The sequence below is a fragment of the Ovis aries genome, chromosome 19, assembly GCF_016772045.2.
Source record: "Ovis aries strain OAR_USU_Benz2616 breed Rambouillet chromosome 19, ARS-UI_Ramb_v3.0, whole genome shotgun sequence".
Classification (NCBI taxonomy): Eukaryota; Metazoa; Chordata; class Mammalia; order Artiodactyla; family Bovidae; genus Ovis; species Ovis aries.
Genome location: NC_056072.1, coordinates 17,554,420 through 17,576,204, shown reverse-complemented (window position 1 = coordinate 17,576,204; position 21,785 = coordinate 17,554,420). Strand labels below are relative to the sequence as shown.

The following is a 21,785-nucleotide window of genomic DNA, read 5'->3' as shown; positions in this document are numbered from 1 at the left end:
AAGGATGTGAACATCTAGGGAAACACTGTTTCGTTTTTTAAGTACAAAGTCTCTAAGATCAGAGTGTGATCACCATGTTTGAGAAGCAGGGAGAGGTCACTGTGACTGGAGCAGAATGACCCAAGTGGAGACAAGCAGGTGAATAAGTCAGGGAGCCTGCTCTGTAGGGCTGGGAGGACTCCCACAGAGACAAACAGGGTTTTTACTTCAACGAGACAGGAAACCACCTCTGAACAACATGCAGTATGACCTACTTTTTATTTTCAAGGATCACTTAGGTTTCTGTCCTTAAAAGAACTGAAAGAGGACAAAAGAAGAGTTAAGAAGGCCACTAAGAAGTTAGCATCGTACCGAGGCTGACGCTGGCTGGGAGAGGATAATGTTGGCACAGTGAGGGAAAGTTGTCAGATTCTGCAGCGACAGCGAAGATAGAGCCAATGGGATTTACTGATGAAACAAAAGAGTGAGTGTGAGAGAGAGGGGTCAGGAACGACTTTAAGGTTTTTGGCCTAAGCAAATTAAAGGAGGGAGCTGCCATTTACTAAGAAAAGGAAGACCATGCAGCAGCAGATTGGGAGTGGGGTTTGTGGGGGCAGCAGATGGAATTAGAGTTTAGTTTTGGTTTTAAGAGGTCCAAGCAGAGGCAAGTGAGACAAGCAGTTGGATACATGAGGCTGATATTTTGGAAAGAGATCTAGCTGAGGAGCCATTCATGGCTTCCAGCCATAAATCTGGAAGCCATGAATGTTTAATGGATATTTATAACCATGAGACTGTTTATGGCAATTTACATAACTTATAAACGAGCTGTGTGAAAATATTAATTCCAAAACTGATACTTAAAGTTGAATTGCTAATCTTTCCTTCCATCTCCATTACTCCTATATATTAAATTGAGTTGGCATTACAACACCTCACAGCATTCATCACTGACATTCAAACTGGATGAATTGTGGACTTTCAAAATAATTGTGACTCAATAAAATATAGGAAAATCTTGCCTGTTAGTTAACTATACAATAACTTCACCTTTTCAAAATGTGGCTAAGAATCAAAAGTGAAAACAGGTCTCTGGGTAAACATGGGCAGTCATAAAACCCATGCAATCAAGTCCGTGGACTTTGGTAACTAGTCAAAGTCCCTGCAAATACTTGTTATAACCCAGGACATGCAACCTGGGACCATTTGGTTAAACAGGCAGAGGCCCACCAAGCACAAGTTCTTACCAGCTCCACAGGGCGTGCACATACATATATCAGAGCAATACAATATAAATATATAAAATACATAGGATAGTAATGATAGGAACAGTTTCTTAGGTTCCTCTGTTTCAGATACAGTACTATGCTGGGTATCTTTTAATATATCTCTTCATTTCTAATCCTTACAGCAATTCCTCAAAGTGTGCACAATAGTATTCCCATCTTTCAGATGTGGAAAAGAAGCTAAAAAGGCTTAATATCTTGATCACACTCATATCAAAACTAGTAGGGTCTGAAGTCTGTGCTGATGTATGGTAGCACCCATCACAATATTGTAATTATCCTCCAGTTAAAATAAAATTTTAAAAAAAATCAAGTAGGATCAAGATGGAAACCTAGTTCTACCTGAATCCAAACCCAGTCTGCTTTAAACTATACTATAAGGAAAGGTGAAATGATATTGTACATCCTCTTTGTTTAAATTTTTAAACTTGAAATAAGCATCTGGAGAAAAATTCATACCTCAACAGTGGATAAACCAAAGCAATAAATGATGCTCTACATGCTGAAGCTATAAAAACTATAATACAAATGCAGACTGGCTGCTATGCAAAAATACAAAAACAACATTTTCTTACTTAGGTCAAGAATAAAGTCCCACTTAGACAACCCAATATTCTAAATAAATTTCCAAATAAATACATTCTAAATCTATATTTAAAAATCTAATAAATATATTCTAAATGTTTTCTTAAGAATGTTATTTTAAATAAAACTGAATCACAGCGGGGAACAAACTTGTTCCTTGAAAATAAAAGGTAAAAGAAGAAAATATAAGATCTGCATGTCAGCCCTGTTCCCAAAAACCTCTGGAATTATTTCCAATACTCTTCTGGTATTTGGTTTAGAAGATTAGATTTTCAAAAATCATAATATCATAAAATGGCAATGACAGATGGGAAAGAGAGGAAGAAATAAAATCAACAAACTATAAATATCTTAGATTTTATTCATAAAATTAAACTTCCTCCCTCACTGATCTTAATCGAGATTTCAAACAAGTAATGAAACTGAATAGCTTGAATTTTATCCCTACTAATTTTACAAATGAAGTACCATAGCACTTTAGATATGACAAATGTCCAAGAAATGTTCACCATGAGGAAATTCCAAGAAGGCAGACGGAGAAGCAAATGATAAAACCCATCCCAAATCTACAGAGAGTGCTTCCTACCTCACCAAACTCACTATAAAGAATACTTAAATACCCTATTTCTTCAGGGAGGAGAGAAGAGACTGCAATCATTCCAAGGCTTCCTTTAAGTTACCAAAAGATCTATGAACCCAAAGATATCAATAACTTCTTTTCAAAACAGACGCTATTCTTTGTAACACTCCCTGTTTCCTAGCAGGGAGGTTAAGCTTTCAATATCAGCTGAGGAAAAAAAGAAGCCATGCGATACAATTTTACCATATGAGAAAAAAGCAAACAGTCCATCAATTCCTTTTCTTTTTTAATCCCCAATCAGTTCCTTTCTAAATATACAGCTCCATCTCTTCTCATTGACCTCACAAAATCTAACCGATGAATGACTTTGAAATAAGAAAAGCAGGACTTCCTGGATGGCTCAGTGGTAAAGAATCTGACTGCCAATGCAGGAGACATGAGTTCAATCCTTGGTCCAGGAAGATCCCACATGCTGTGGAGCAACTAAGCCCACGCACCACAACTATTAAGCCTGTGCTTAGAGTCCTGGAACTGCAACTATTAAGCTCACATGCCACAACTACTAAAGACTGTGCATCCAAGAAGCCAGTGCTCCACAACAAGAGAAGCCATCACGATGAGAAGTCCACGCACTGCAACTAGAGAGCAGGCCCCGCTCACCACAACTAGAGGAAGCCTGTGCAGCGACGAAGGCCCAGCACAGCTAAAAATAAATAAAAAGGAGCCCAGCACAGCTAAAAATAAATAAAAAGGAGAAAGGCTATCACTTTAATTATGAGCATCAGAGAATCTCAGAGTGTCTTAATCTAGGAAAGTATACCATCTTCTCATGATTTTGCTTAAGGAAATAACCAGCCAGTCAATTTCTAGAATGCCACATTAGGCAAGTTCAAAGGAGTAAATCTGATCATCTTTAGGATGCAAACCAATGAAAAAACTCGCAATTCTATTGAAAGAAATTTCTCTACAGTTTTGAGAGCAATGTAATGTACCTCTAAGAATATTCCAACAAGCTTGGAAGTCACTGAACTTAAGTATGCAGCCACCTAGCCATTAACTAAACACAGTACATTTCTACTAAAATTTCTTGCTTGGCTTGAATGATTAAAACTAAAAGTAAGTCAACATATCATCTGATAAAACATGCCTTTTTAAATTCCTCTGGGTGACCATTCACTAAACACCATCAAGCATTTGACAGTTAAGAAGTAAAGCTACACATCATAAAGCACCAGCAATTACATATTTCACATTCCACATCATTTTATACATGCTGAGCAAATCAGAGTAAGAATTAGTGGATTAATATATAACAGGCCCAGAAACCATAAAACATACATGTGTGTACACACACACACGCATATGCCACCCAGCTCTGCCCACTGAGAGGGTTTAGAAGCAATGACACCCCAGTAGTAATGAGCATTCCCAGCTCCATCCAGATCCTGATTTCTAAATACCATTCCCCAGTGAAAGGAACCAGGGCTCCTTGGGAACATGGCTGATTCTAATGCTGGGCACAAAAAACAAAAGATGAAGCTGAAGCATTTCTGAACTACTCAAAAGTAAGTGCCCAAATTTACATTCTAACTTGTTTTTTGACTTTCTGTTAAGTAAAAGAAGAGACTCTTATTATGATCAGATTGTTCACATGTGATTAACAACTGTGGTCGAATCCTTTCTTTTACCCCTAATTATGCAACACTGCATTCCCTAATCCTCAAAAGCTCAAAGAGCAAAGGGAGGAACACATATCAAAGGCAAAAGCAGTTAGGGATTAGTCACAAAATTAAATCATACCGTGCAAAATTCAAGCTTTTTACCAGTTCATCTAAAACACGGTTATTTTTCAGGTCCGGCTCTGTAACTGTCTAGAAAAGAAAAACAACAGATGGAAAAAGGTCAGCAACAATAATTAACTTGTCATAATCTCATTTTTGAAAATGTGTGCCCCATCCTCCTGAGACTCCCCATCCCACTAAGTCTTCCAGGAAAGCCTCAAAATAAAGTTCATTTATCTCATACTAATATGGAATTTTAAAACAGTGAATCACTATCTGCTGACTGGAAGTCTGATTCAAAACTCTCCAAAGCATCTGGTAAAAACATATGCACTCTGTACTGCCTAAAATAAAACCTAATATGAGCAAGAATCCTTCTTCAAAATGGCAGCACTGTTTCCCTCAAAATTTCTCCTTCAAAGAACAGAGATGCTCTTTTAAGCAGTAATGCAGGAGGAACCTGAGGTGCTCAAAGAGACTTTAAAAACAAGACTGGTTTTCAGGAATGCAAGAGGAAAACAATAAACCCAGTAGTTATCCAGCATGAATAATGAACAGTATGAATATTTTGCATACAGTTAATCTGTGTTGACACCACCTTGAGGACAGCAGCATCCCTCATTGTTGTAAAGAGATTAGACTTGAAAGCAGAGCGAATTCAATGACATCCTGACACCAACAACCTACCAAACTAGAACTGAACCCTTTAGCCCCAGTGTCCTTTCCACCAGATTCTATGACTTCTTTTTCGTTCTTTACTCCTACCTCCATTTCCTTTCCCTTTTTACCTACCTTTTCACCTATTTCAACTACATGGAATGTTTTGGAAACTTTAACAAATTTTCTGGTGTTTTCCCTGAAGGTCTGATTTGGGCAAGAGGTAAGGGGCCAGTTAAATTAAATCTTTGCCTGCTGCACAAATACTAAAATATCAATCCTTTGCAAATAAATGATCCTTCCATCAGATTTTCTACCCAAGTTGAGAAATCTTTAAAAATGAGGAGCCATAAAAAACATAGTTCATAAATTTAAAGTGTGCTATATCCTGATCTTAAAATTAGCTTTTTCTTCCTAAAAAAATTTAAGTTATCAAAAATCTTAATGAACAGTTGAACAAACCCCAGTTCTCCACATATGTATTTTAGAAGTCTTTTCTGAAAATGTTTTTGATATAGCTTAATTCAATAACCATGCATCTTCCCATGGCTTATGTGTATACATAAAGCAGAAATATCTGTACCAATCAGTTAGCTTTAAAGGAAAAAATGAAAAGAAAAAAACTCACCACACAACAAGTCGGACATTGTGTTTTATAGGACAGAAATTTTCTTATACAAAGAGAACAGTCTGCAAAAACACAAATGCAACATAATGAGTTAGTTAAGCTGTATAATAATATTGGAACCGAACTTCTAACGTATTTACATGGTGGCTCAGACAGTAAAGTGTCTACTTGCAATGAGGGAGAACCGGGTTCGATCCCTGGGTCAGGAAGATCCCCTGGAGAAGGGAATGGCAACCCACTCCAGTACCCCTCCCTAGAAAATTCCACGGATGGAGGAGCCTGGTGGGCTACAGTCCACAGGATCACAAAGAGTCAGACACCACTGAGCAACTTCGCTTTCACTTTCAGCTTCTAATAAAAGTTGATTTAAGCCCTAGAATATTTCCACCATCTAAGGTCTATCATTATAATCTTAAAATTCTAGTACATGGACTCTTAACTATACACAGTTGCAAATACGACTTAGTAGCATTCTTAGGAAAGGGATACATATCAAATAATAGTAATCAAGAGTCCCTAGCACATCACAACTCTATAAGCAACATGTATCTCTCTCTGTATCTTCCATCTGTAAAATGAAGGAAACATAAGGTAAGAACTAGGATAGTTTTGTATAAACAGGTCAGATATCTCCACTGCCTAACATTCTAAAATATAAATTTTGAAACAAGATTTATACATGTGTTAAGAAATAATATATACCAGATTATCGAATTAGGGATTTCTACATTCTAACTCTGTAAATAATGTCCTTCATCCTGCATTTAACAAATACTCTTGTAGCAAAAGCTGTTATAAGAAAAGGTTTTTGACCTCAAGGAAAGCAGTGAGGCAATTACATATAATTCAGTGTATTAAGAACAATGCACTAAGTTTTAACAATTGAAGTAGAAATTGGCATGAACTCAATTCTTCACACCCAAGGCAGTGTAAAATTATCTCCCCAAGCCTGATAAATTGAATGGTACTGTACTAGTAGCTAATGTGTTAATAGCACAAATTCACTTTAGTGAAGGGGATCCATAGTGGCTCAGGCAGTAAAGAATCTGCTTGCAATGCGGCACACCCAGGTTCAATCCCTGGGTCGGGAAGATCCCCTGGAGACGGGAAGGGCAACCCACTCCAGTATTCTTGCCTCGAAAATCCCATGGACAGGTGAGCCTGGCGGGCTACAGTCCATGGAGTTGCAAAAAGTCTGACATGACTGAGTGACTAACACACACACACCCGCCCCTTAGTGAAGTAGTCTAATAGGCTCTATTCCCAGTCGTACTGAATCAATGAACTGTGACCAATAAATCACATCCATAGTATGTGATTCTGATTGAATAACAATTATTTTTTAAAAATTAATAGTTTTTGTTACTAGGATGAACCATAAGAAACTTTATGGTAAGTCAAAAGAAAAGAGACAAATATTGGCAATTTCATTAACATAACATTGTGCACTTACTGCGTGCTCTGTTTAAAGCACGGTAGATGTAGTAACACTTTCAATTATTACAGCAGCTCTGAATCCCATTTAATAAGAAGGAAAACACAACATAGAGCTTAGCCAACTTGCCCAAGATCATGGTGTTAATAGGTGGCAAAGGCAAGTATCAGAGTCCATGCTTTTAACATACTTCTAACTAATTATTTAATATATTATAATCTGCTTATAACACATACTTATTATATATACCTATATAGTATCAGTAAGTATCTAATCAGTACCTCCACGTACTAGAGTATGTAAAATGAGGCCACTTCTTCCTCTTCTGCATAATATGATATGTGCTTTCTTCTGAAATATGGAGACCAGACACTAGTCTAAAGTAGATGAAGCTCTTGGCTTACTTTCAACTTCCCGGTCTACTACCAAATATGTGCTGGTGAACTGCAGACCAGCATAATTTATTCTCCAGTGAGCAACCACATTTCAAAATAGAGCAGCTGAAGACCTTCAAACAATGTATTCCTAGGCGGCTTTATTTAAATCACCTGTGAAGTGTTTTTCCACCCCAACCCCCCCCCACCCCCACCCCAAAGCTCAACTGTGAGCCATGTGTATAGGGTGGAGGAGGGAAGAGTAAAACAATGAAATACAGGGTCGCTTCAAAGAAACAAGCAAGCCCAGGGAAAGAGGTATTTCTCATCTCCAACAGGATACAGCCATCTGCTGGCTTTTATGCATCAGAAGAGCATAGCATCCTGACAATAAAAATCAAGTTTCTAAAACCTAAACCAAACCTTTGGCATGTGATCTTAAGGATTTTATGAGAAAATAAACCATCTCAAAAATAATTCTGAAGTGTCCAATTAAAAAAGAGAAAATCCAGTTCCAAGTTTGAAAGGAATAGGAGATCCTTTCAAAGCTGACCTCTGCCTCCAATTCCAGTGTTAAGTGACCAGTGAGCTGATAAGAGAATAACATTCTTTCAACCAACGACCAGCACTGCAGCATTTCTGTAAGTGTGGTTCTGTATAATTGCATGTCCTTTCCGTATATGTAACTCTCTCTCTTCTCCCCGTCTTGTTTCACAATGCTGCCTCATAAGAATGAAAAAGAATAACACTGATTATTTGTCTGAAAGAATATTACATTCCTCCTAATTGAGCAAACGTCAATAAATGGAACACTTCAAATTTCTTTTTTTTTTTTTAGTAAAATTAAATTGCTTTTTATTCCAATATAAGCCTCAATTAATTTAGTGAGTCAAAATTCACAAAAAGAAAAGAAAAATGGCTGCTGGTTCATCTCTAAAATAGTGGTAATTTAATAGTACCTAAAAGCGAATGATCTCATCTAGCAGTAAATATTTGAGCCTCTCCCACTATCAAGCCAGAAAAACTGTGCAACTGCAAAGCAAACAGGCACTTGAGCAGATCAGTCTATTAGCGAGAACATTTCTCACTTAATGGTGTTTTATGGATTGGAGTAAGCCCAGGCCCTCTCCCCGCAAAAGTACTCTTTAACAACACGAATTTGGATCAATTGCCCCACATTCTGCCACTGCACCTCACTCAAACCTTAATGGCAGCAGATATGCAATGTAGTGTTTGTTACCCATACTGGAAAAGCTAAACATAGGAAAACAGAATAAAGGAATTTAAAAAGACAAATCCTGAAATGTTTAAGGACCAGCAAAGTGGCTAGGATTCTGGGTCACTAATTCCAGTCAATCCAGGATGACAGCAGAACACGACAGCTGTCTGGCTCCTACTACGCTCTGGGGGCCTTTGTGTCATTAACACAATCATAGACCCAGAGCAACTTTTAGTCTTGAGGGAACCTGTGACAATGGGTGATTAGCAGAAAAGTGTACTGAATCATGACAGGTAGAATATGAAAAACAACCACTCATAAAATAAATTATCATTATTGGAAGTACTCTCCACCGACTTCTTGGATAAAGAATGACATCAGTGATAACTGTATGTGACAAAGAAACAAGAAAAAAAGAGAACAGAAGTAAAGACCAGTTTTTCAGCTAAGTAGGGTTCACGAAACTAATTTAGAAAGTCATCTTTCTTTCCTAAAATGACATAATTAAAATCTACAGAGTAGACTTCCATGTCTGTCCAAGAGAAAGTAACCAATATTCAAAGTTACTCTCCTTCTACAAACAACTAAAATACTGGGGGGAAATATGAAAAAAAAATTCTCTATTTTCAGACTTTGGACAACTATAGAAATGAGAGAAGTTCAACCACAGCTCAAGATACCTGCCCATAGGCAATTTCTTGACCACATAGGCAATTTCTTGACCATAGCACAGGAAGGAAAGCCAAAAGCCCATCACTCTTGCTAGTTGAGAAAACAAAGATCAGAGTTCAGGGCAACCCACGCAGCTATAATTCACACAGCAGTGTACCAAAAAGAAAGCTACATATATGTAAAGACCTCCAGAAACATGCATACATCTCTACTCAATTCTATGACCAAACTTAAATCTGCACATATACAGGGATCCATGAGGCTAGATAAAGATCAACTTCCAGGGAAAGAACCATAACTGGAGTGGTTACAAAGGGCCAAGAGTTCATAAAATTTCTAGCAGCCCCTTTAGAGAAACCTCATTAAACACTTGGGCGTTGAGTAGACACCCCAGAGCATCATACCTTAGTATGAGAGAAGATTAGCCAGAGCGAGTGGGTGATGTCAGAAAGATGGCAGAACAGGAAGCCAGCCACTGTTCTCCCCATGGTAACACAAATCAGCAAGAAAGAAACCAACTCCCTTTATGAGAAATACGGATACCAGTTCAGATGCTCACATACCCCAAGACAAGCACAAAATCAGCCACATCAAAGCTGGTAGGAAATATGTGGCCCTCACTTGCCAGAGTTCCTATCCCTGGCTCAGCACCACATAATCAAAGAGAGACTCACAACTCCTAGCTTTTCCCAGGGGAAGGAGAGAGAGAAGACTGAATCACAGATGAAATGTTCAGACTTTTCATGGGGATGCCCCAGGAACTGGTTTCTACCATGCCTGAATCAAAGCACTGATAAGAAAAAGAACCAGGTCTGAGTCACTGAGAACAAAGGTTTGGATGAGGACTCAATCATTCACCACTACTCCTCCCCTGGGAGTAGAGAGGAGGAATTCCCAGCTCTCGGCTTCTCTTCAGGGAAGAACATGCATCCAACATTCCCACTTTTCAGCAGGCTGCCTAAGAGACTTGTTTCTATCTCACCTAACCCATAGTACTGAACAAACTTAGTCTAGAAGCTGGGAGACTAATCAGAAGAGAAAAGAGCAGGGCCGCTGCTCCAGAGGACCCACAGTACAGATGGAGCCTCATACAGCTCAGTGGCTTCTCCTTTGGAAAGAAAGAGAAGAGAGAAGGATGCGACCAGTATCTCAGCTTCTCCAGAGACTGCCTGAGGGACTGCTTCTACTTTGCTGACTCAGAGTGCTGATGGGTGCCTGGGGGCCACCAAGAACAAAAGATAGCTGGACAGTTTGCTGCTGTTCCAGAAGCTGTGCAGTACCACAGATATAAGAAGAAGCAAAAGATTATATATTGAGGACAACACTGTTAAGATGTTCAGTTCAGTTGCTCAGTTGTGTCCGACTCTGTGACCCCATAAATCGCATGTTAATTATCCTTAAATTGATCTCTAGATCTAGTGCAATCAGGAAATGGCAACCCATTCTAGTACTCTTGCTTGGAAAATTCCATGGACAGAGGAGCCTGGTAGGCTACAGTCCACAGGGTCACAAAAAGTCGGACACGACTGAGCAACTTCACTTCACACTAAACATCCCAGCAGGCTTTTTTTTGGAAAGAAACTGACAATCTGATTCTAAAATTTATATGAAAATGCATACAAAAAGCAAAGATCCTAAAAGAACCAAAACAATGTTGATAAAGAAAAACAAAGTAGGAGTAGTGACAATACCTGACTTGAAGACTTACTAAAAAGGCTACAATAATTAAGACAGTGTAATTCTGGCACAAGGATATAGACATAAAGAACAATAGAACAGAGGAGAATCCAGAAACAGATCCACACGTAAATTCCCTGGGGCCATACTGATTGACATGGAAAGAACTCTATCTAGTGACAGAAATGTTCAAGCTTAACCATAATCATCATATGGTATAAACATTATGTTCAATACAGGATACAGGATGCTTGGGGCTGGTGCACGGGGATGATCCAGAGAGATGATATGGGGTGGGAGGTGGGAGGGGGTTCATGTTTGGGAACTCATGTATACCCGTAGCGGATTCATGTCAATGTATGGCAAAACCAATACAGTATTGTAAAGTAAAATAAAGTAATAATAAAAATTAAAAAAAAAAAAGAAACTTACTGACACTTGTACACTTTACTGCGCACTTGAAATGGATGCCTTTTGTTACATGTAAATTATATCTAAATCAAGAAGATTTTAACACAGATTTAGAAACAATCCCCAAAAACTTCTGTTGGTTCCTAATACGAATCTACCCTAGAAGGAAACTAAGACTTATTAAGGCCCTATAATGTGCCAGACCCTGGACTCTCTACATCTGACTCTCCCAATCATCTCCTAAGGCAGGAACTACTCTCTGAAGTTTCACATTTGAAGAAATGACAGGCATTTGCAAACTCACCCACCTAGTAAGTGAAGAGCTAAGTCAAGCTTAGCTTCTCTATCAAGCCCATGTTGCTACCATAAGTCTTCTTTATGGAAACTTTTCCACCAAAGCTACTGCTACCCACTAAAGCCATTTTTAAGCCTAAATTTTTTTTTTTAACTTTCCAACACAAACCAACTCAAAGATAGAGAATAAGAAAATCATAAGCCTAGATAAGCCATAAACTGGACAGCCAGATACTGAACAGGACAAGTGCACCTCTGTGTACTAAATACATCGAACTACAGCATAAAAAAATGCGTACATACTAGACTCACAAAGAGAAGTACAGACACATTTCAACATGTGAGTCTTTCCACCATCACAAAGCAAGTTAAGTGATAAAACTGTCTGTAATACTCTTCAGTGGGAGAACTTGTCCACCAAGGTTTTTAAACTTTAAAATTCTACACCAAGGACTAGTTGGTTGAACCACCTATCTCTTACCCTGTCAAAAACAAAAATTATGAAATTTAAAATCTAAAAAGTGCTGGACAAATAACCATATATAGTGATCAAAATCTTCATTCCCATAAATGTTATAAAAGGCTTAAAGTATCCAAGAGGGAGATAGTGGAAAGACCTTCCAAAACTTCAACACAAAGGGGCTAAAGTTGTAAATAAATATGTGTACTTATCTTCGGTGTCAAATTAACACTACGTTATGTAAAAATCACATTTTTCTAACTCAGAGAAACCATGCATACTTACAGTTATGTGAACACTGAGGAATCATCATTGCAATGTTGAAATATTCAAAGCAAATTCCACACCGCAGCAAATCATCTACTGTCTGAAATACAAAAAAATTTATATATACCTATCAGAAAGCCACCAAGATTGGAACATCTGCCACCTGGAACATCTGCCACAGAATTCTTTCTCCATCCCCTAAAAAAATAAGTTAATAATACTTCTGTGTCATATATATTAATTTAAAAGTTGCTGCTGCTGCTGCTACTGCTAGGTCACTTCAGTCATGTCCGACTCTGTGCGACCCCATAGATGGCAGCCCACTAGGCTCCCCCGTCCCTGGGATTCTCTAAGCAAGAACACTGGAGTGGGTTGTCATTTCCTTCTCCAACGCATGAAAGTGAAAAGTGAAAGTGAAGTCGTTCAGTCATGTCTGACTCTTAGCAACCCCATGGACTATAGCCCACCAGGCTCCTCCATCCATGGGATTTTCCAGGTAAGAGTACTAGAGTGGGGTGCCATTTCCTTTTCCGATTTAAAAGTTAAGTCCATGTAAAGTGCAAGGTAGAGAAAAACCTCCTCCATATGACTTATTCAGATTCCCACTCCATACTGCCAGCCCTTCACAAAAAAAGAGGCCTACTCTCTTCTTGTTCCACTTGCATGCGTTTCCAGCTTCTATCCCAAGCCTTCTCCTCTTCAGACCCCACTCCCAGGCCTACAGTCACTGCTGGGTGAAAGGTCCTCAAATCAGGGAATACTACAGACAAACATCAGAAAGTATCCAATTAAAACCCTTGCTTCACAAATGAGTCAACATGTATCTAGAGCAGGCTACTACACAGTGCACATCAGCCAATCAGGACTAAACTTCCAGCTTCCCTGCTGCCTGTCAGTCCAGTGCTTTCTGCACGGTACTACATGGTGGAGTCCTAACTGCTCCATCACCAGGCAAGCCACTGTTTCACATACTTTTTGAAACATGTGAGTGTGTGACCTAAATTTAAAAGTTGTTGTTAGTTGCTAATTCATGTCCAATTCTTTGTGACTCCAGAAGCCCGTCAGGCTCCTCTATCCATGGGATCTCCCAGACAAGAATACTGGAGTGGGTTGCCATTTTTTCTCCAAGGGATCTTCCCAACCCAAGGATCGAACATGCTTCTCCTGCTTGGCAGGTGGATTCTTTACCACCTGGAAAGCCCAAATTTAAACGTACAGACAAAAAGATTAATTGAAGAACAAATATACAACAATAATACATAACAACAGAACTATGTATTTTAATATCTTAGGAGGTCTATAGCATCCATATGCCAATTTTACAGATGAAGCCTATAGAGATTACAAATGGAGTCAAATCCAAGAAGTTGACTCCACGGTGATTCCAAATTTTAAATACATATACACATTGTGGGTATGTGTGTGCATAAGCAGACATGAGAAAAACTGAAGGACAATAAGAGAAAACATTAAACAGTGATTCTCTCTGGATAGTAGGATGCTACATAACTTCATTTTTCTCCTTTATCCCACTCTAAATTTTAATTTGTTCTACTATCTACAAACATCTATAATCTGTCAAAAACAAATTTCTGGAACACTAAAGCAGGGAAATAAACATTCAAATGCCCAAATCTACAATTATTTTGGGTGGTAATCTACCACTGATGCAAAACGCTAGAGGATTGTGCTAAAAATCAGTTAAGAGCAGAGGCAGAACCAGAAGCCAAAGACCTGGTACCTGGTCTATTTGCTTCCTTCACTATTGCCATCCACTCCTAGGAGTGGTTCTGCCAGATGTGCTGAGCAAGATCCATGGAAGGTGAACCACATCCGAGGAGCTATAACATTCCGGTACAAACATCCAGTTCATTGGATGCCCTAAGATTTCCTCAACCTAAGAGAAAGTAGAAGGGGGAAGTACAAAATAGGTGAGAAGACTGAATCATTCAAGCAATGGTTCTTAAGTTTTCTGGATCACAGATCCCTTTGAAAAATAAATGAAAATTGTGAATTCTCTTCTTTTAAAAAAAATACATACAGAAAACAATATACCAGTAATTCCAAACACCAAAGTTTTTCCATGGATCCTCAGTTAGGAATTATGGATTTGGGGTCTGATTTCTATTCATTATAAGAAAGAACTCCAAATAGAGCTACTTCTGGAAACAGCTAATTCTTTGTCCCTGGAGAAGTTCAAGCAAACACCAGGAGAGAAATGGATGGACACACTGTAAAAGGAATTAGAATAGTGGGGGGTGGGGGAGGGCTGGCTTTCCAAACTTCAGATTCCATGATTCTAATATGGGCTCAGTCAGTTACACCACTGAACACTCTCTGGTACTGAATCCTACTCAGGCTGCTGTGCGACAGCCAACCCAGAGACATGGAACCTGCCACTAAAGGAAACTGTGGAAGTTTTGTGGGAATACATAAAACATGCTTAAATCTACAAAGCAGGCAGCTTTACAAGTTATAGAGCTTTCACTTCCCTTACTCAATTTATAATCTTTATGACAACAAATAAAAAGCAGGGGGAGAAATAACACATTATGTGTTGATAATAATAATAAAGATATATTAATTTAATGCTTACTACCTTCTAGATGGTCTTTCCAGATGGCTCAGTGGTAAAAGAATTCACCTGCCAATGTAGGAGACGCAGGCTCGATCCCTGGGTTGGGACAATCCCCTGGAGAAGGAAATAACAACCCACTCCAATATTCTTGCCTGGGAAATCCCATGGACAGAGGAGCCTGACTGGCTGTAGCTCATGGGGTCACAAAAGAGTCAGATACGAATTAGCGACTAAACAACAAGAAAACCTTCAGTCGATAAGCAAACAATTTTTGAGCGTCCACAATGTGCCAGGCATTGTGTTAGGCACCACGAATAAACCAAACAGGATCCCCATCCACATACATCAACTCATTTCACCAACTATATGAACTATTTCTGTCTCCAATTTATAGATGAAGAGATTCAGGCTCAGCGAAGTTAAGTAACTGAATCAAGGCCACACAGTTAAATAGGAGGCAGAAACTAATTTAACACAGAAGCACTGGAACTCAATATACGCTCTTCTCCACTGTACATTGGTGCCAAGGCCACCACAAACGCAGAACCACAGCTTTCCAAAATCCTTCCACGATGTCAGCTTTTCACTATGGGGAGATCTCAAGTCACCAGGCACTTCAGATGATACTGAGGACAGCAGATATTAACCTCTTCTAAGTCCCTTCACTTTATCCTCAAACTCATCTTATGAGTGAGTGGGGCAGATACCATAATTCCTAGTTAACAAAATGGAGCAACAGGAGAATGTGATCCTGCTCAGTCACACTGAAATAATCACAGAACAAGGAGAAAAACCAGGCAACTGATTCTTAGCTAGTACAGTACAGTGTATTCGCTCTCGATCAAACACTGTACGAATCCAGGACTCACTACTATTGTCCACGGAGCAAAAATGAATGTTATTTAATAGTAAAAGACTTCAATAAAATGAAAGGCTGGTCTAAGTGAGAATCCAGATTTGTTTGAGAGAGAAAGTGATGCACAAGAGTTAAGAGTTAGAACACAGTTAGGGAGGACTTAACGCAAATTAGCACTAGGCTTCTTGAGCGTAATTAAAAGAAATGAGACAGCAAAAGAGACACAGATGTATAGAACGGACTTTTAGACTCTGTGGGAGAGGGAGAGGGTGGGATGATTTGGGAGAATGGCACTGAAACATGTATACTATCAGGTAAGAAACGAATCGCCAGTCTATGTTCGATACAGGATACAGGATGCTTGGGGCTGGTGCACGGGGATGACCCAGAGAGATGATATGGGGTGGGAGGGGGGAGGGGGGTTCAGGATTGGGAACTCATGTACACCCGTGGCTGATTCATGTCAATGTATGGCAAAACCAATACAGTATTGTAAAGTAAAATAAAGTAAAAAAAAAAAAAAAAGAAAGAAAGAAAGAAATGAAAGAAAATGTAAAGGAGACACCTGCTTTGCTAGGTGATTAAATAAATGTTTCTTGATGCAAGATCCACCCAAACTCTGTCCGGTGTCACTGTGGGAGATTCTCCACTAAAGTACTGGGAGAGTTTACATAATGCTTGACACGCCATGAGCTCTAAGAAAAGATTAGAGCTCTGTTGTTAGATTAGAGCACTGTTGTTTCCACTGTTTGGAGTAATGTTTCTCTCAGGATCATTGTTGTTGTTGTGACTGAACCGCAGAGTATCCCGTTCCACACGACGGCCAATCTCGGCTCACCATCAGTGACCGAGGCCTGTTCCCGGCACTTGCCGGAGGAGGAAACAGGCCCAGCGTCACGCGATGGCAAGCAGCGGGGCAGGGCAGAGTACCCTGGCCCAGCTGGCCGCTGGCGCCCGGTTCTTTCCCCTCAAGGTGGGGCTAGCCTCCCGCGGTCGCCCAGACGGCCCCGACCTCCCCAAGGCACTCACCTTCATGACTGCCAGGGCCGGAGGCCACCGGGGCTCGACCAGGGAGTCCATGGTCTCCTCTAAAGAAACTGAGGGGGTCCGCTACCCGCTGGTCTCCTGCGCTCCTCAGCCACTCGAAATTCCCCGCGCTACCGGGCTACGTCATCAGTCCGCGACGCGCCCGACGCGTTTGCAGAGCATGCTGGGAGTTGCAGTACGTGGGCGGAGCGCAGCCCGCCCTTATTGCTCTTATTGCTCAAGCGCCAGGCTCCCGCAACGGCTCTGTGCGCACCTATGCGGTTAAAAAGCCCGCAGGCGGGTTTTGTAGTACACGCTTACTAAATGAATGCCTGTTGAATTTTAGAAAAAGACAGCCTAGAATCAAACCGCATCCAGGCCTTGTCAAACCTTTCCAAGTCTAGGCTCATGCCTCCTCATTTCGGTCGCCCTCTCTGATTGCCATAAAGATCTGTCCCTTCTCACTCCATCACAACATTGTGAGGTGAGTATTATCATTATTAGTTTACGCAGGAGAAAACTTCGGCTCAGAAAAAGTGAATAGAGTTTCTTTGAGTTACACAATGTCTTTGACCTGGCTACAAATAGAGCCTCTGGACTGAAAATAGGAGTTCTTTTCTCACATAGGATGGTTAACCTAATTTAACATCTTACCTTTGGAGCATAGCCTTCCAAATATTTCCTGTGCAGAAACACAGATACAGTGGGTTTTTTTGCCACAAATGTTATTATATTAAATGCACACCTCTGTCAACTTGAATTTTTGTTTGTTTACCTACAGACATCCTGAAATTTCTCCATGTTAATACATATAGATATACCTCATTCCTTTTGCTAGCTATGTAGTCCGTAATGCAGATGTACCACAATTTATTTACCTATGCCCATCTGACAACCATTTAAGTTGTTGCCAGTTTTTCATTATTACAAACAGTTGTAATGAACACATTATCTATATAAATCTTAGCATACCTGAGCCAGAATATCTGGGGATAATTTCCTGTAAATGGAACTACTGAGTCAACTTGTGTGCTCTTTTGACACTACAATAGCGAGCACCATATGACTTTCCGAAAAGGCTGAACCGATACATTTATACTCTCACCAAGTGAGTATGAGTGCTTGTTATCCAAACATGAAGCACTGACCAGCACATCACCCAGACTGTCTGCTCAACTCAGCACTCATGGATAGGCTGCCTGATGTGTGCCTCACACATGAGATCTCATGAGCAGCAAGTCAGCACGGTTATATTGCTCAGGAAGACCCCTGCGGCTTGCCACTGCCACCACATGTGGTCCATGCATCCATTCTTGCAATCATTTTTTGAAGTGTTTACCATTGGCCAGTCACAGCTTCCCTCTGAAGTAGGCAGAAGTGAGGCTGCCATTGCCTTTTTAAAGACAAAGACACTGAGGCTCAGAGAGGTTAAGGCTTCACTACTTTGGACCCTCTTCATAAGAAACTCTGACCAGAGTTTGTATTTAATTGAGCCAGAGATGTACTTAATGATTTTTCCCAGTCTATGCCCAAAGACTCACTAGGCAGTAATGATATTAACAGCATTTGGACAGAGGACTTTAATATCCTTTATAATAATAGCTGACACTTATGAGACCCTTGTATACAAAGCACTGTTCTAGATGTTTTTACACATATTGACTTATTTCAGGCTCACTCCAATCAAATGAGGAAAGGGAAATATACAGGTTAATTGACTTAGGGAATTCCGCTAGTAAGTGGAAGAGGAAGGACTTAACTTGGCCAGTCTACCTTATGAATCTCTATTAATCAGTACAGAATATTCTCATAAGGCCCTCATCATAAGAATTATTCCCCTTTTATAGATATAGGAACTGAGCCTCAGAGAGGCAAAAGGACTCATTCAAGATCACACAGCTCATCAGTGGCATTCTCATCTTGAATCTAGATCTTTTAGCACCAGAGCAGAAGGGATCACCCATTGACACTTTATGGAGGAATAACTGAGCAGACAAGGCCTCAGGGCAGAGATCTAAGAAACCCAGGATGCTGGACCTAGTGGGGCTCCAAAAGGAAGATGGACAGTGGCAGGTTAGGGGGTGCAGTGGGTTTGTGTCAGCCAATCAGAAAAGGGAATGTAAATGAACTCCAGGATGCACTGGATACATTGGATCCAGGCTTCTTTGGATGCACTGCCTAGTTCTAGATGCAGGGAGAGAGGGTAGGCTTGGGAAGATAAAGAAAATGAGACCAAGAGCAGATCCCAAGTCTGCATCAGTAATTGTTCCTTTATGGGACTAGTTGGTTACACAGTTTAAGGTAGCAAAGCACTGAGGAGGTGAGAAAAGGATAGAGAGGAGATGAGAAAAGAAAAAAAGGAATGGGGAAGGAAGGGGAGAGAGAAGACAGAGAAAGAAATGCACGCTTCCCGTTCAACTGGGCTTCCCTGGTGGCTCAGATGGTAAAGAAACTGCCTGCCATGCAGGAGGCCCAGCTTTAATCCCTGGGTGGGGAAGATCCCCTGGAGAAGGGAATGGCTACCCACTCCAGTATTCTTGCCTGGAGAATCCCATGGACAGAAGAGCCTGGCAGGCTACAGTCCATGGGGTCGCAAAGAGTCAGACTCTTCATTCAACTATGAATACAGATTTTAAAGCAGGCATCACTTGTTGAACCTTGGGGTCCAAATCCACCCACGGCTCTGAAGAGCCTCCAGGGCAGCACCCAATGCCATTCACCTCTGAGTTCCTGCCACCAGCTGCTTGGTGAAACTGAATGACTGAGTGAATCACCGGAATAAGTGCACATTCCCATAAATCTCCTCCCTGGCTGAGCAGTTCCCTTCCCACCCTCTTCCACAGCACCAGCTCAAGCCCACCTCTGAGCCCAGGGAAGGAAAGTCCACATGAGGCCACAAGCAGGTTCTGAAAGCCACTTTGAGTTCAGGAAAAAAAAGCATCTGTCTTCCCTCCCCCCATGGTATTTACCTACCCGTGGGAGTCAATCTCCTATAACAAGCTGCTGGTTCCACAGACATTCTCCTTCTATTAGATCAATAAAGAGATGATCTAAGTATTCCTTATTCAGAAGTAAAGTAAAGTATTCCTTATTCAGAAGTAAAAACAAAATGTTCTGTACAAAAAACTCAAGTCAGTGCTCAGTAGACTCTCCTATTGTGAGGATCGGGACAGGGTTGCCAGATTAAGTACAGAAAGTGAAAGTGGCTCTACCGTGTCCGACTCTTTGTGACCCCATGGACTATACAGTCCATGGAATTCTCTAGGCCAGAATACTAGAGCGGGTAGCCTTTCCCTCCTCGAGGAGATCTTCCCAACCCAGGGATTGAACCCAGGTCTCCCACATTGCACGTGGATTCTTTACCAGCCGAGCCACAGGGAAGCCCAAGAATACTGGGGTGGGTAGCCTATCCCTTCTCCAGCAGATCTTCCCAACCCAGGAATTGAACTGGGGTCTCCTGCATTGCAGGCAGGTTCTTTACCAACTGAGCTATCAGGTCAGGGAAACCCTTTTAAATATAAGTAGATCCTAAACATGGCATGTGACATACTTAGACTAAAAAATTATTTACTATGTATCTGAAATTCAAATTTAACTGAGCACCTTGTAGTTTTATTTGCCAAATCTGACAACCTTAGTCAGGGGAATATCTTCCAGCTAAATACAGGGCCTGGTCTGGTTATATCTTGAGAGGTCTTGGCCCTCTCTGCACCTTCCTTTTTGGGGTCTCTCTTCATCACACTCCTCTCTGTCCCCATTCTTCCTCCAGGATCCCTGCCATGCCTCGAATGAGGATGTGTGGATCACCTGGCCCGGAGACTCTGGGACACAGACAGTCCCACAGCAAAGCTAGGGACCACTGGAAGGAGGCAGGCTGGGAATCACTCAGGACAGAATTCTCTGTTGACTAAAGGAACAAGATTCAGAGTCACACAGACCTCAGTTTTCATCCACGCTCTGCCACTGACCAGGTGATTTGGATGGGTCACTTACCTTTCAGAGCTTCAGTTTCCTTTTTCGTAAGATAAGAATATAATGCCTGTGTCCAAGGGCTTTTAGAATAATTTTGTTCTTTAAATGTTTTTTAAATGTTGGGAGGCACCTACTAAGGTATCTGACACATTGTGAGTGGCTGGTTATGGCAGGAGGAGTAATATAATAAATATGACTATTATTATCATTAATACCCATTGTTAACCAGAGGGCAGAGCGGTTAAGAGTACCAGCTCTGAAGTCAGACTGCCTGAGTTCAAGTCTCAGCCCCACCATTGACTAGTGCACAGGTTGGGGGGTCCCTAAATACTGTCCCCATGAAGAAGAATAGGGCTCCTTGGAAACGTGGCTCATTTTAGACCTGGGGCAGAATAGGAGAGGAGCCTGGGAAATCTTATTGTGCCCAAATGAGAGAGTTGCCCAAAATGAATGGAGCCAGCTTAAAGCTTCCCCTGCTGACCTAAGCCACAAAAAGAATATTGACTGTAACTCACTGGAATGCATTGACTGTTTTAAAATCCAGGAATTTATAATGGGTCTCAGCAAAAACAAAGAAAGTCCTCATTTTCTGCCAATGGAGGTAGGGATTGTACTGGTTTCTTACTCTTAAAGTTGATAAATAAGGAGAAAGAATTAAGCATTTATTCTTCTCTTCCAGAATGAACTGTATTTTAAGCAAATACTAGCCTTTGTTGATGAGAATTCTAATTGATCAATGCAGAAGAAATAAAATTATAAAATCATTGTAAGACCATTGGGGTTCTTGGGGGGTGGGATACTTGGTTCCAAATGATCAGGCCACAGTGGAGGGCTGAGGGTGAACCCCCCTGGACCTACCGACCCGCCTCAGCAATCCTGAAAGGGAGAGCCAAACAGCACAGAGCGCTCGATGTGACATGATGTGGAGAACACACCCTCCAGGAAGCGTTGCTGCCCGGAAAGGGGGAAACTGGACCTAATCAAACGTTGAAACCCAACTCTCAAGTTACAAGACTGAATTAGATGAACTATTTGGGGAACACTCAAC

The 21,785-nt window shown here is 40.7% G+C and overlaps 1 protein-coding gene across 3 annotated transcripts in view; it reads right to left on the bottom strand.

Annotated features, from left to right (window-relative positions):
• The window catches only part of RAD18 (RAD18 E3 ubiquitin protein ligase), a 108,338-nt gene extending 91,432 nt beyond the window's left edge, over nt 1-16,906 (bottom strand). For all 3 annotated transcript variants that reach the window (XM_004018298.4, XM_012099578.3, XM_042235920.2), the window contains exons 1-4: nt 16,769-16,906; nt 12,324-12,405; nt 5,497-5,558; nt 4,231-4,301 (exon numbers count right to left, since the gene is read on the bottom strand). In XM_004018298.4, the coding sequence (XP_004018347.1) occupies nt 4,231-4,301; nt 5,497-5,558; nt 12,324-12,405; nt 16,769-16,819 (266 nt within the window). In that variant the 5' untranslated portion in view covers nt 16,820-16,906. The remainder of the gene's footprint in view (nt 1-4,230; nt 4,302-5,496; nt 5,559-12,323; nt 12,406-16,768) is intronic.
• Between the last annotated feature and the right edge of the window lie 4,879 nt (nt 16,907-21,785).